The sequence below is a fragment of the Rhineura floridana genome, chromosome 9 (genome assembly GCF_030035675.1).
Source record: "Rhineura floridana isolate rRhiFlo1 chromosome 9, rRhiFlo1.hap2, whole genome shotgun sequence".
Taxonomy (NCBI): Eukaryota; Metazoa; Chordata; class Lepidosauria; order Squamata; family Rhineuridae; genus Rhineura; species Rhineura floridana.
This window is the reverse complement of record NC_084488.1, coordinates 38,869,044-38,883,978: the sequence shown is the minus strand read 5'-3', so window position 1 is coordinate 38,883,978 and position 14,935 is coordinate 38,869,044. Positions and strand designations below refer to the sequence as shown.

The 14,935-nt window shown below is 44.3% G+C and overlaps 1 protein-coding gene across 9 annotated transcripts in view; it reads right to left on the bottom strand.

Annotated features, from left to right (window-relative positions):
* Positions 1 to 14,935, bottom strand: part of FAT1 (FAT atypical cadherin 1) — a 168,145-nt gene that overhangs the window by 8,689 nt on the left and 144,521 nt on the right. For all 9 annotated transcript variants that reach the window (XM_061585088.1, XM_061585090.1, XM_061585091.1 and 6 more), the window contains 3 exons: positions 14,452 to 14,562; positions 4,904 to 5,535; positions 1,508 to 1,645 (listed from right to left, as the gene is read on the bottom strand). In XM_061585088.1, coding sequence (XP_061441072.1) covers positions 1,508 to 1,645; positions 4,904 to 5,535; positions 14,452 to 14,562 — 881 coding nt within the window. The remainder of the gene's footprint in view (positions 1 to 1,507; positions 1,646 to 4,903; positions 5,536 to 14,451; positions 14,563 to 14,935) is intronic.

Sequence of the window (14,935 nt, the reverse complement as noted above, 5' to 3'; positions counted from 1 at the left end):
AAGAGTGGCACATAAATGTATCAATCACTCACTCACTCACTCAATCAATCAATCAATCACAGTTCTCTAACTAATGAGATGAGCAGAGAACTGGCAAGCTAATATCTGCACGGTATTTTCAGCAGTGACTCAATTCTGACATTTACTCTTTGCATTCTTTTCTTTTCACTCTGCATCATACTAACATACTGGGAACTTGCAACCAGCCATAGAGAAGAGAATGGTGTGTACTAGTTGCTACTGTGCAAAAAGTAAAAATGTTGCAAAATGCTACTTCTATTCTACAACTTTTAAAAAGTTCCTTTTACCACATACTGAAAAACCACTAACACACATACATTTAACACACGCACATACACACACACAATTCAGCAAAAGTGCTGGTGATCAATAAAAGCTTACTTTTTTTGTTAAGTAATAAAAGGAAGTTTTACGTTGAGACCACAAACAAATTAATACACTGAAATAAGTGGACAGCACATCTAAACTGAATATGAGAAAAATACTATGCATTTTAAAATCATGGCCAAATAGTTTCCTAAGCTTAGTAATTAAAAATAGAAATTAAACATAAGGTTTTAAAGTAATTTAAATGAAATAATAACCTAACGAAGGTCAAATCAAGATAGTTTAAAAAGTTAATTCACTTAGTATTTTTGATAGGTCAGGGCCTCTTTCAGAATGTTTCCCTTGCACTGATTATAGAATAGGGTCTGATTCTATGAAGCGGAATGTTTTTCATGCACAGAGATTTGGCATACATTAACTCCTTAGTGTGGCATAAGCCAGATAGCGACACAGTTACACTAAAAGCCCTGTTGGACAACTTCCTTCATTACTAATATAATCAGACTTACAAGCAAGTCCCTCATACTCTGCTTTCACTCAGTACTGCTCTGATCCATATGGGAGCTGAGGCAGCAGCAAAGAAAAAGAGGAAACAAATGAAGCTGTAATCCAGTTTCAGACATTTTAAAACTTCGCAACATTCCATACCTCCAATATTTATAACCCGATTATGACCATTTAGTAAGAGGAATACTTTATCTGAACACAATTAGCTTCACATAACACATGAAAAGGTAACGGCTGCAAGTTTAAATGCTCTACAGAGCCAGCCGATGACATTTGTAACTCATAATACAGTCATACACAATACAGGAGAAGCTTACCCAGGGACAGCAGAGCAGCAGAAACAGCCTTCCAGCAGAAGCATTGCTGCTGCTTACCAGGAGGGTGAGGGTTGAAGCAGAGGCAAGGTCAGTGCTGCATGGCGCACTGGCAAAAATGCCTGATTGTCTCCATCAGTGCACCATCTCGCCCTACTGGCATGTGGCAGGGACGCTGATGTCAGGAGGTTATAGTTGCAGCTCTGCTCCACTGGGTGAGCCACTCCTGAGATAATATGATATGCCTATTGATATCTGTAATATTAATACAAGGTACCTATAGCGGTGGTAGTCAAGGAGGTATAGTAACAACAATTATCAATGCATGTTCTACCTACCATTATCATCACACGATTCTGATTGAAATGAGCTAAGGGACTGGACCTCTGACACACTCTCTCTAGCACTGTAAGGCTGAGAAACCTTTTCTTCCAGGGGCTTCTTTGAAAGGCAGGAATCAAGATCTACAACTTTAGCTGAAAGACAGACAAACAATTAATGGGATACCCTGAGTAAACATTTCCCCACAAAATAGGCCTAGAAATATGAACACTTGACAAAAGCTTGAGTGTTTAATTAGCAACCTACAGCAAAACACTGCAGTGTAACATACCCCTACGAGTGCTCTTCTTCAGAGCTCTAGCCAGCCTGATGCAGATGCCCTAGAAAATTCACAGTTGTAGTACCCTTCAGGCCTTTTGGGCAGGTGGGTAGGAAAGAGAAAGCAGAACTCTTCTTTCCCACTCCCTCTGAGGCTTTCCCCCTGTTTATACACACACACACACACCCTATATACATAGGAAATCTTCGTATTATGTAAAAACCACTCTCTAATTTTAGGGACACTCTCTAGGATGCACATCTTAACGTGGTGAGGGGGTATGAGAATGTTGAAGAAGCTGAGAGCAATGCCGTCAAGAGTCTAGACCAACAGGCTAGACTCCTAGCAGAGACACCCAAGGAGGAATGGTCAAAGCTGAGACACCAGACTAAGATGAATCCAAACTCAGAGGAAGGCAATGGTAAACCACCTCTGAATACCTCTTACCACAAAAACCTTATGAACAGAATATCCAAAATGCAACACAAAATAGCGCTGGAAAATGAGACCTTCCGGTCAGAAGGCACTGAATGAGCTACTGGGGAAGAACAATGGACAAGTATGAGTAGTGCTGTGACTAATGACACAGCTGGGTCAAAGCCGAAAGGAAGCCTAGAGGCTGATGTGCATAGATGTGGAAGGAGAGTTCAGAGTTGTACAACACATACAATAGAACATGGAATGTGAGAAGCATGAACCAGGGAAAGTTAGAAATTGACAAGCAAGAAATAGAACGTATCAACATTACAATACTTGCCGTGAGTAAATTAAAATGAGACATTTTCAATCAGGCAACTACAAAATATTTTATGCAGGAAACGAGAAATTAAGAAGAAATGGGGTTGCTTTAATAGAGAGAAGTGATGTAGCAAAAACAATTAGGAGCTATAACGCAAGGTCTGAGCAAGTGATATCAATGAGATTGAACAGAAAACCTATTAACATAACCATCATCCAAGTCTACGCTCCAACGGCAAATGCAGAAAAGGAGGAATTGGAGAGATTTTACACAGAAGTACAGGAAGAAATTGATCACACACCAAAGCAAGATGTGCTGATAATCATGGGGGACTGGAATTCAAAAGTAGGGAACAGAGAAAAACTAGGAATTGTGGGGAAATGGGGCTTAGGAGACAGAAACTAAGCAGGAGACTTATTGAATTCTGTGAAGCCAATAATTTGTTTCTTGCAAACACATTTTTTGAGCAACAAAATGATGACTGTACACATGGACATCACCAAATGGTCAATATAGGAATCAAATTGATTATATAATTGGTAGCAAAAGATGCAGAAATTCCATACCTTCTGCGAAAACAAGACCAGGAGCAGACTGCGGTACAGATCATGAACTGGTAATATCAAAAATCAGAGTAAAGCTAAAGAAGAACAACAAAGCAATCATAATGCTGAAATACAATGTAAATAACATGCAGAAGAATATAAAGATCAAATAAGGAACAGATTTGAGGCTTTAAACTTAGTTGACAGAGAACCAGAAGAACGATGGAGTGAAGTCAGAGACATCAGTGAAGAATGCAAAAAGACAATACGTCTAGTTAAAAAGAGAGAAAGATCTCAATGGATGACTAAATAAACTCTTAAAATGGTTAAAGAGAGAAGGATAGCAAAAGCAGGAGATAGAAACACAGTCAGAACCCTAAATGCAACAATACAGCGACTAGTATGTAAGGACAAAGAGAACTATTACAATAGTTATTGTATAGAAATAGAAGAGAACAACAAAAAGGGTAGAACAAGAGCCCTATTCCCAAAGATTAGAGAAATGAAAGAGAAATTTAAACCAAGAGTAGGGATGTTGAATAATCAACAGAGGAACACACTGACTGACTGAGATGAAATGAAAGGAAGATGGAAGCAATACACTGAAGAACTCTATAAAAGAGATGCAAGGATGACAGATTCATTCAGAGGAACCATATGATGAAGAACCAGAAATTTTAGAAAGTGAGGTGAAAGCTGCTCTTAAAATACTTGTAAGAAACAAATCACCAGGAACAGATGGAATACCAATAGAGTGGTTACAAGTTACTGAGACTGAATCTGTCCAAATGTTGACAAAAAATTGTCAACAAATATGGAAAACAATGGCCCACAGACTGGAAGTGTTCAATATATATCCCAATTCCAAAGAAAGGGGATCCCAGGGAATGCATTTATTATCAAAGTATTTCTTTAATATCCCATGCAAGTAAAGTAACGCTCAAGATTCTACAACCAAGGATCTTACCATATGTTAACTCATCAAGGACCAATACTTTGCCAGTCATTAACCAAAATGGGGACAATAGTCAAGAAATCAGAAAAAGGTTAGGACTGGGGAGGGCAGCTATGAGAGAACTAGAAAAGGTCCTCAAATGCAAAGATATATCACTGAACACTAAAGTCAGGATCATTCAGACCATGGTATTCCTGATCTCTATATATGGATGTGAAAGTTGGACAGTGAAAAAGGCGGGTAAGAGAAAACTCAACTCATTTGAAATGTGGTGTTGGAGGAAAGCGTTGCGCATATCATGGACCGCAAAAAAGACAAATAATTGGGTGTTAGAACAAATTAAATCAGAACTATCACTAGAAGCTAAAATGATGAAACTGAGGTTATCATACTTTGGACACATAATGAGAAGACCTGATTCACTAGAAAAGACAATAATGCTGGGGAAAAACAGAAGAGAGTAGAAAAAGAGGAAGGCCAGACAAGAGATGGATTGATTCCATAAATGAAGCCACAGACCTGAATTTACAGGATCTGAACAGGGCGGTTCATGACAGATGCTCTTAGAAGTCACTGGTTCATAGGGTTGCCATAAGTTGTAATCGACTTGAAGGCACATACCAACAATTTTTTTGTGGAGATCACATTTTGCTACCAAGCTGATAGTCACCTGACCACCCAGTTTTACTATTAGAGGGAATAATTATTTCTGGAGTAATATTACAGGTAAAAGTAGTATGTTACTTGACATTTGTCTTGACTTCAAAATGACTACTGATGGCACCTTATTTTATATTTAGGAATCTAACCCACTTGTTTCAAAGTGAAAATCTCAATATCCTGTCAGCAAAACATTTTCAATACAAATAGAAGGTGTCGGCAGCGGCAGCTTACTGTCATAATCGAAGTCCCAGCTGGGCTTCTGTATTGAGTCACTGTCGGATGGTGAATTGGATGGAGGGGGGGGAGGCAAATTAGGGGCTACGCTGCAGACAGCCACTGCTTTCCTATGGCCATGTACAGAATCTGGATTAAAAGTAGTAAACTCTGGATGCTCTGGAATTGTGGAACCCTCAAAAGAGTTCCTGTCCAGATTGTTCCTTGAATCACTTGGAATGCTTGGAGTATATGAAATGGGACGAACAGGCACCTGGGGTGGAATGTCAGAATAAATGTTCTTATTCAGTTTTGAATCAAAGTATGGTCTTTGCAAGAATGCTGTTGTTGTTCCCAGATGTTTGTCTTCAGGTTCTGACTGGCTTTTCTTCTTATTCTTCCGGATCAATTGGCGACAGAAAACAAAAATCCCAACCAGTATGAAGACTCCTGCTATGAAAATGATAATTCCAATGACTTCAGCTAAGCTAATGTTCCAAGAGGTTGAAACATATTTATTAAGGACTTCAGCACAATGTTTTCCTCCAAATCCATGGCTGCAATTACAGTGATATGCACCGTATGTATTCTCACAGAGAGCACCGTTCTGACATGGGTTTTCTATGCATTCATCAATATCGGTCAAACATCTGTAATTAAACAGCAAGAGATAAGAAACAGTAGGAGTTAAGAAACAATGACAATTGACAATCACAAGTTTATAAATACACAAATGGGAAAATGCATCACACAATTTTTCCATGTTAAAAAACACTGTGCATTACTTTCATTTGGAATCTGGAATGTCAGGTGCCAATTTTCATTCCTTTTAAAAAAATCATTGCTGATATTATTATTTTTTAAAAATTTGGTCCTTCCACCAAGGACTTTAGGGCAGCATATATTGTCCCTAGATTTTTTTTATCCTCATAAAAGCTCTATGCCTCCACACCTACATGTTTTTATAAACATTTACATGGAACTATATGCATACCTTTAATGCTAATAGATATGCATTACATGTAAAAAGTGTTTTATATAGTTCTAGAATTCTCATTTACTATAAAAACAGAGAGGGTGCAGATAAAAAAATGGCTCCATCAAAGCAAAAGTGGCAAAAATTAGTGCTGCTAATCAGGAGAGGATGTACCTATTTTTATAAGAACCAGGGAAGCTTAATTTAATTTAATATGTAACATTTAACATCCGTCTTTCAGTCCAAAAGTCTCCCAGAGCAGTTTGCAAAGCATTTTAAACAATAAAACCAAAATAAATAAAACAATGATTTAGGGCAGTACAGCAGTTACAGTGTCTAAGTGTTAAATTTAAACATAATTTAAGTGTTAAACATAACAGAGGTAAACAGCCTGTACAAATAAAAAAGGACTTCACCTGGTAGCTAAAGGAAACTAAACTTGGTGTCAGGTAAGCCTACTTGGACAGAAAGTTCCAATATTGACGTGCTACCACTGAAAGGACGCTATCTCCAGTCACCAACCACCCCATCACCAATGGCAAAGGGATCTGGATAAAATCCTCAGAAGATGAACTTAATTCTCAGGCAGGTTCATGTGGTACGAGGAGGTCCTTAAAGTACTTGATTCACAAGCCATTTAGGATTTTAAAAAGTAAAACTAACACTTTTGTATCATGTTTAGAAATGAACTGGGAACGCTTACAGCTGTTTTTAAGATGGTGAGATATGTTCCATTTGCCCAGTCCTAGTTAATACTCCAGCTGTTTTATTTTGAACTGGCAATGATTTCCAAACAATCTTAAGAACATAAGAACATAAGAAGAGCCTGCTGGATCAGGCCAGTGGCCCATCTAGTCCAGCATCCTGTTCTCACAGTGGCCAACCAGGTGCCTGGGGGAAGCCCGCAAGCAGGACCCGAGTGCAAGAACACTCTCCCCTCCTGAGGCTTCCGGCAACTGGTTTTCAGAAGCATGCTGCCTCTGACTAGGGTGGCACAGCACAGCCATCACGGCTAGTAGCCATTGATAGCCCTGTCCTCCATGAATTTGTCTAATCTTCTTTTAAAGCTGTCCAAGCTGGTGGCCATTACTGCATCTTGTGGGAGCAAATTCCATAGTTTAACTATGCGCTGAGTAAAGAAGTACTTCCTTTTGTCTGTCCTGAATCTTCCAACATTCAGCTTCTTTGAATGTCCACGAGTTCTAGTATTATGAGAGAGGGAGAAGAACTGTTCTCTATCCACTTTCTCAATGCCATGCATAATTTTATACACTTCTATCATGTCTCCTCTGACCCGCCTTTTCTCTAAACTAAAAAACCCCAAATGCTGCAACCTTTCCTCGTAAGGGAGTCGCTCCATCCCCTTGATCATTCTGGTTGCCCTCTTCTGAACCTTTTCCAACTCTATAATATCCTTTTTGAGATGAGGCGACCAGAACTGTACACAGTATTCCAAATGCGGCCGCACCATAGATTTGTACAACGGCATTATGATATCGGCTGTTTTATTTTCAATACCTTTCCTAATTATTGCTAGCATGGAATTTGCCTTTTTCACAGCTGCCGCACACTGGGTCGACATTTTCATCGTGCTGTCCACTACAACCCCGAGGTCTCTCTCCTGGTCGATCACCGCCAGTTCAGACCCCATGAGCGTATACGTGAAATTAAGATTTTTTGCTCCAATATGCATAATTTTACACTTGTTTATATTGAATTGCATTTGCCATTTTTCTGCACATTCACTCAGTTTGGAGAGGTCTTTTTGGAGCTCTTCGCAATCCCTTTTTGTTTTAACAACCCTGAACAATTTAGTGTCGTCAGCAAACTTGGCCACTTCACTGCTCACTCCTAATTCTAGGTCATTAATGAACAAGTTGAAAAGTACAGGTCCCAATACCGATCCTTGAGGGACTCCACTTTCTACAGCCCTCCATTGGGAGAACTGTCCGTTGATTCCTACTCTCTGCTTTCTGCTTCTTAACCAATTCCTTATCCACAAGAGGACCTCTCCTCTTATTCCATGACTGCTAAGCTTCCTCAGAAGTCTTTGGTGAGGTACCTTGTCAAACGCTTTTTGAAAGTCTAAGTACACTATGTCCACTGGATCACCTCTATCTATATGCTTGTTGACACTCTCAAAGAATTCTAATAGGTTACTGAGACAGGACTTTCCCTTGCAGAAGCCATGCTGGCTCTGCTTCAGCAAGGCTTGTTCTTCTATGTGCTTAGTTAATCTAGCTTTAATATTGCCAGGGAATCACTTTGTCTGGAGTATGCACCTCTTTTGGTACACTAGCCTAAGCTGGTGGATGTCACCCAGCACCCCTAAGCTTATAGGCAGCACAATACTATTCAACACTAGTGATGGATGAGCTCCTGTTGACTTGAGTCAGACTGCCCTGGAAATAAACTGAACTATTTGGGAGTGGAGTAGCAGACAGTTCTTACTTATGGGCCAATCCTGGTCACCCTATCCCACCCATCCCCTTCCCTTCCTAATTCCCCAAGTCCCTTACAGCATTACTCCTGCCCCCTTCTCAAGCTGCTTTGCTGGCTGACAAGCAGGGGGGAAGGATAGGTGGGGGCTTCTTCCCTCCCCTTCAGTTGTGCCTGATGTCCCATTACAAAGTGCACTAGACTGTCTTACAAGTAACCCTGAAAAAAATGTAATTCCCCAAGGGCTACTGACATTGTTGTAGCAATGAGGGGGTGGCGGCTGGGGAGTTGCAGGTGGGCAAAGTGAGATGTGTGGATAAGAGGAAGGGTTTTTAAAAAATAATTGGGGGGAACTAGCTTGGTGTGGAGTTTCTGGTTTGGGTCAAGGAGAATGCATTCTTCTAAGCACCTAGTTATCCTCAGGCCTCAATAACTGGACACATTAAGTGACTGTACTGTAGACAAAGTGGCACCCAAGTTGCTGTGCATGTGAGAAACTGTATCCTCAATGGGCTTATCAAGTAAGTTGTAGTGGGTTTCCACAGAAGATCAAGACAAAAAAGCCCAAATCCACTTGGGACAACTCTGCTAGGCTGCACTGTGAGATCATCATAGTGATGGTGGGGAAAGATACATCTTGGCTGCTATCACTGCTCGTTATCGGAAACCCCCCCTTAAACACTGCAGAGCCCTCCCCCCAAACTGAGTGTGCTGTGGTACCCAATGAGGGATCCTTACCCAGCGCTTCATATGCATGTGCTATAGCTGCTCTGAGCCACTGCGAGATAGTGTAGGTCGTCACCTTACACCCCTTTGATTTCCTAGAGAAGGCCATGAAGAGGGCCTCTGACCTCCTGAACTCTAAGGTACGTTCTAGGTAGAAACAAAGAGCCCTCCTCACATCAAGGGAGTGCCACCTGCGTTCCTGGGCACAGGAGGGAGCGTGGCAGAAACAAGGGAGAACCACTAAGTCCTGTGACCTATGGAAAACAGAATTGATTTTAGGTAGGACCTATGGAAAACAGAATTGATTTTAGGTAGGAATGCCGGGTCTGGTCGGAGGACCACCTTGTCATGGTGGAACGTGCACAGTTGAGGGTCCGTGGACAATGCCCCTAACTCGGAAACTCTGCGTGCCGAAGTAATAGATACCAGAAAAACTGTTTTGAATGTCAAGAGGTTCAGGGGGCAGGTAGCCATTGGTTCGAATGGCGGTCCTGTTAACGCCATCAACACCCAGTTAAGGTTCCAATTTGGAAACCTGTGAATCATTGGTAGGGAAACAAGTGTCACCCCTCTTAGAAAATGTTTAAGGAATGGGTTGGAGGAAAGTGGAGGGCCCCCTAGGTTTAATAAAATACTACTAAGCGCTGCTGCTTGTCTCTTGATGGTAGCTGCACTCAGACCCTTATCTAGGCCCGACTGGAGAAACCCCAAGGGGCCCTTGATGTCTCGAGACAAAGGTTCCACCGTGTTCGCAGAGCACCAGGACAAGAAAACCTTCCACGTGGACAAGTAAACCCCGTTCATGGACTGTCTACGCGAGGCCAGTAGTGTGTCAAGCGCTTTCCCCTTAAATCCCTTGCTGCTCAACCACAACTGCTCAGCCTCCAAAGCTGTTAGCCGGAACAGCTCTGGTTGAGGGTGGCAGACTGGGCCCTGAATCAGAAGATCTGGTTGAATGGGGACCTGCCATGGTGTCTTGACTGACATGTTCAGCAGGTCCGGAAACCAAGGACGTCGAGGCCAATATGGTGTCACGAGAATAATTTCCGCCTTCAATGTCCGAACCCACTGGATTGTGCATTGTATCAGTCTGAACGGAGGAAAGGTGTACAGGATGCCTTCTGGCCACTGCAGAATGAGGGCATTTGTGCCCTGAGCCTGGTGGCACTGTGTTCTTGTGAAGAACCTGTCTAGCTGTGCGTTTTCAGGTGTGGCAAAGAGATCCACTGCTGGTTCTCCCCACCTGTGCACCACCTGTTGGAAAACTGCTAGGTTCAGCTGCCATTCCACCTCCTTGATTGCTGTTCTGCTGAGCCAGTTGACTACAAAGTTGTTTGTGCCTGCCAGGTGTTCAGCCTTCAGAGACAAGATGCCGCTCCGCCTCGAGCATTAAGCCCTTCGATCTCGTGCCCCTTTGTCTGTTGACATAAGCTTTTGCATATGAGGAGATGCCTCCCCTTGATCTCTGGTGCAAACGCCTGCAGGCCCAGCATGATGGCCCACTACATTTATATTGAGCTCTGCCTCCATTGTTGACCATGTACCATGGACTACGCTGTGGTCCAGGTGAGTCCCCCATCCGTACAAGCTCGCATCTGAGGTCATGATTATGCGTGGAGGATCTTCCAGGCTGACCCCTTGGACCAACCTTTGAGGTCCAGCCACCAATGGAGAGCTCTGTTCTCATCATCGGAGAAATGGAGGCCAAGTGTCTGTGTCGTAGAAGAACTGCCTCCTGGTAGGGCAGAAAGATCTGTTGTAGCGTTCTTGAGTGAAATTGGGCCCACTGAACTACGTCGTACACTGAGACCATTGATCCCAGAGCTGGGCTAGACTCATCAAGTCCATTTCTGGTGATGACACAGCTTCCCGAAGCAGCAGCTGAAGTCTTGAAGCCCTTTCTTCGATGAGCCTCATGCGGAAAAGTTGCATGCCCAGGACCACCTCTAAGTGCGGAATAGTTTGGGATGGGGTCAGCATGCTCTTCTCCAAGTTCACTTCGAAGCCATGCCACGGTGCGATGGGTGTCTGTGTGTGACTGGTCCCTGGATGGTGCTCTCACCAAGATAGGGATGCACACATATCCCCATTGTTCTGAGATGTGCCACCACAGCAACCAGCACCTTGGTGAAAATCCATGGTGTTGAGGAAAGGCCAAAGGGCAAAGCCCTGTACTGGAAGTGTCTGTTGTTGTATGAGAACCGGAGAAGGCATCTGTGCTGTCTGCAAACTGGAATGCGTACATACGCCTGGGAGAGGTCCACAGAGGCCAGCCAATCCCCTTTTCTTAGGGCTGCAGTTATGGAATGAAGGGTTTCCATTTTGAAGTGTTCCCTGGCCACCCACCTGTTGACCCATTTGAGATCCAAAATAGCCCTTGTATCGCCATTTATTTTGTTTACTAAGCAAATTTTTGAATAGACCCGATTTCCTTTCCAAGGGAGCTACAGTCTCTATCGCCTGAATGTTCAACAGATGCCGAATAGCTTCCAGGTAGCACAGGTGCTTCTCTGGCTTTTGAGACCTTGGGGTGGGTCAAAACCGGTTGTGTGGAATTTGAACAAACTCTACGGCATATCCCATGGACAGAGTGCCCAGCACCCATTTGTCTGAGGTGATGTCTCTCCAGCGGGGGGGCAGACTCTAGAAGCCTTGCTCCCACCCCGTGAGAGGCCTCTGGAAACCACCAGTGAGGAGGAGGAGGGGCCCTTTGAAGCACCCTTCTGGGTCCTCCCCGAGAAGGAGGTGCCTCCCGATTTAGTGGAGGAAGTGTGCCCCCCCCGTCTGTCTTATCTGCCCCAGCGAAGCCTGTTGGAATGCTGACTGTGAAATCTAGAAGGCTGCCTTGAGAAACGAAAAAAATGGTTCTGCCTGCCCTTCTGTTCCTCTGTTTTAGCCATGGGAAGTGCTTTCTTTTTGTCCCTCGTTTCCACCAAGTGAGCCTCGAGGGGCTCACCAAATAGCTTAGAACCTGAGAAGGGTAGGGCAGTGAGGCGAGTACGTGACCCTGCGTCTACTGCCTGCTGCCTGAGCCAAATGTTACGTTGTGCCATGGTGGAGGCAGCCGTAGATTGTGCCGCAAATTGTAGGGCGCCCATGGATGCATCAGCTGACAGAGCATAGGCATACACCATTTTCTTTAAATCATCCGTAACGAATTTTGGGACATCGTTCCGTGCACCCAACTCTTCAGCCCACATAAAGACTGCTCTGGAAAAAACTGAGGAAGTGGCCGCTGCTCTGAAGTAGACCGCACCTGCTTCAAAACTCCTGCGAAGAGCCCCTTCAACTTGCTTATCGCATTGGTCCTTGGGCCCCCCTCCCCTTCTGTTGGGATCACTGCAGAACTTGCAAGGTCAGCAATAGGCGGGTCCACTGTGGGAAAATGCAGCCTTGCCATGATCCTGTCAGCAAAGACATAATGCTTCTTTGCCCACTTGCCAGGTAGCTTTGATTTGCATGGTGATGACCATTCAGCATCCCACACGTCATCAAATGCCTGGGGAAAAGGAACAGTAGCCTGCTTCGCGTCCATGGCTCCTGCCGAGGCTGACTGGGTGGATGCCTCACATCCCCTCTGTCTCTGGCAGCTGCAGCACTCTGCACGCCTTCAATAGGAGTGGCTGAAAAACCTCTGGAGCAAAAAGCCTAGGTTGCGTCTGGGTCACCACTATGTCGTCACCAGACCGCTCCCCCTCTTCCCTGTCCGGCTCAAGTAGGAGTCCGACAGCTCCACCTGTGGGACAGGGCACTGCATGGGTGACTGTGCCTGCCATGCCTGAGCCATCGAGGGTGAGGAGCCTGTGTGGGTCTGGGCGGAGGAGCACCTCATTATCCCCCCCAGCTCACTGCAACCAAGGGGATCCTTATCCCTGATAGGTGCTCCCTTAACTGTGTTATAGCAGTGGATGAGGTGAGCCCCCCCGACTGAAGACTTGATTGGAAAGGGAAGAGGACCTGGAATGGCTGTGTTGTGATGGCGAACTGCCATGACCATCCTCCCTGCTGGAGTCAGTGGAGGAGGATAAGCGCCTCCGCTTTCCCCTATGGGAGCGCTTTGTCGAGTGTCTGCGCTTCTTACGTTTAATGAAGTATTGGAGAGAACCACTGATTTCAGAAGTGATAAACTCTTTAACCCAAGTCATGAACTTGGGAAACTGAGAGTGTGTGTGTGGGGGGGCATCCATACCTTCTTCTAGGAGATTCATCCCCCCACTGTCTATGCTCAGGGAAGGAGAGAAAACTGGTTGCCATGACTCCTCTATGTCCCTCGCCTCCCCCACAGGGCAGGGCTCTTGGGGGGAAGGAAGCGGGTGAGGCCATTATATGGTGGCCTTGACTCCCTGACGCTGAGGGAAGAGCGCGTGAAGTCACTTCAAAGGCAAGCCACCTTAGTGGGAGCCGCTCAACCCCCTGCTGAGAGATGCTCTTTGGCGACAAGGCAAGCCTTGTTCTTCCCGTAGAAGCCGGGGGGGGGGAGCCAGAAGCCACAATCCCACTAAATGTGAGCGTTGCGGAAACGCGGCTCTGTGAAGTGAGAGTCTCCTGTCTGCTGCTACGCTGCAGCTAGCCGAGCTCCGCCCTTCTTCGACCTCCATTCTGACGCCAGGTAACCCAGTCGGGTTCAGCCAAACCTCCCGAGCCCCAGACCCGTGGGGTGAAGGCAGGGAAGGGGAGGGAAATAGGCAGGGAGTAAGTAAGGCAGATGAAAGGAGAGAAGAGAATAAAGCTGCTAAGAAAGAGAAACAAAAAACAAAAGGAAGAAGTGCTGAGAGTAGAGAAGAGAGAATAAACACCCAACCTTCACTGACCGCAGGCAGGGCCAGTCTGGAGAGAGGGACTCCTCCTCCCCCAGGAGAGGAGATGGAGAAGCTCTGAGACCCTGCCTGTCACGACCAGTAGGAGGAGTCATCCCTACTGAGGAATGTCCTCCAGCCCTATCTAGCAAACAGTATTTCTGAAGACTTCATATTCTTGTATAGTTCAATGAAGAAAAAATCCATTACCATTTCTAATACGTGCCTCAATAGCAGAGATTTCCCCCCCCAATTTTGTACCTATTTTAGAACTTTATACCCAAAGGAATTAATCGAATTAACAGAAAGATACTGAAAAAATACATGGTGGTCTAAGTTCAGTGTCATCAGAGAACAAGAGCAATAGCAGAAGCAGTGTATTCCCTTGTATCATTTCCATCAACTTCAACTGACAACGAATGTCACTGGCCATCACTGAGTTGAATGCTTTGCAGACACACAGTTCCAAGACCACTCCATGTTTATACTGCAGCCTCCAAAAATAAATATACGCTTAGATTTTAAAAAATGATCAGTATTCCATGCCAATTCCCCCACCACAACTATTTTCTCCTATATGCTAAAATGCTAACCTTTGTAAACTTTATGAACAGTACAAAGCTACCAACCTGTCTCCATGAAAACCTTCCTCACATTCACAAACAGGTCCATCTAAACTATCAATACACTTTCCACTGTTTTTACATGGGTTGTCTTTGCAGTATGGACCAATCTGACACCTAGAAAAGAAAAGGAACGTTGTCAAATTTCTTCTAAATGATAAACAGCAAGTGTTGATCACAACCTGAGGTACTTTCAATGTCGGGTTGACCCCCATGTTTGCACATGTGCTCAAATACTCACACGACCGGGTCACTAAGTAGACATGGCAGCATATATATAAAGGGCCTTTTCACACATTATGCAAGACAAATCTGAGTTTGCAAAAAAAGTAATATAGTACACTCAAAAAGAGGAACAGTCAATCTGGGTATCCTGGTGATTAAGGACTGTTTTCAATGGTGGTCTGTTGTGGAAGCCTAGGCACCCAACTTTTGCCAATTGCCCCTACTCACTGCAGTCTTTCATGCCCTCCATGAAAACTTGTTCTTG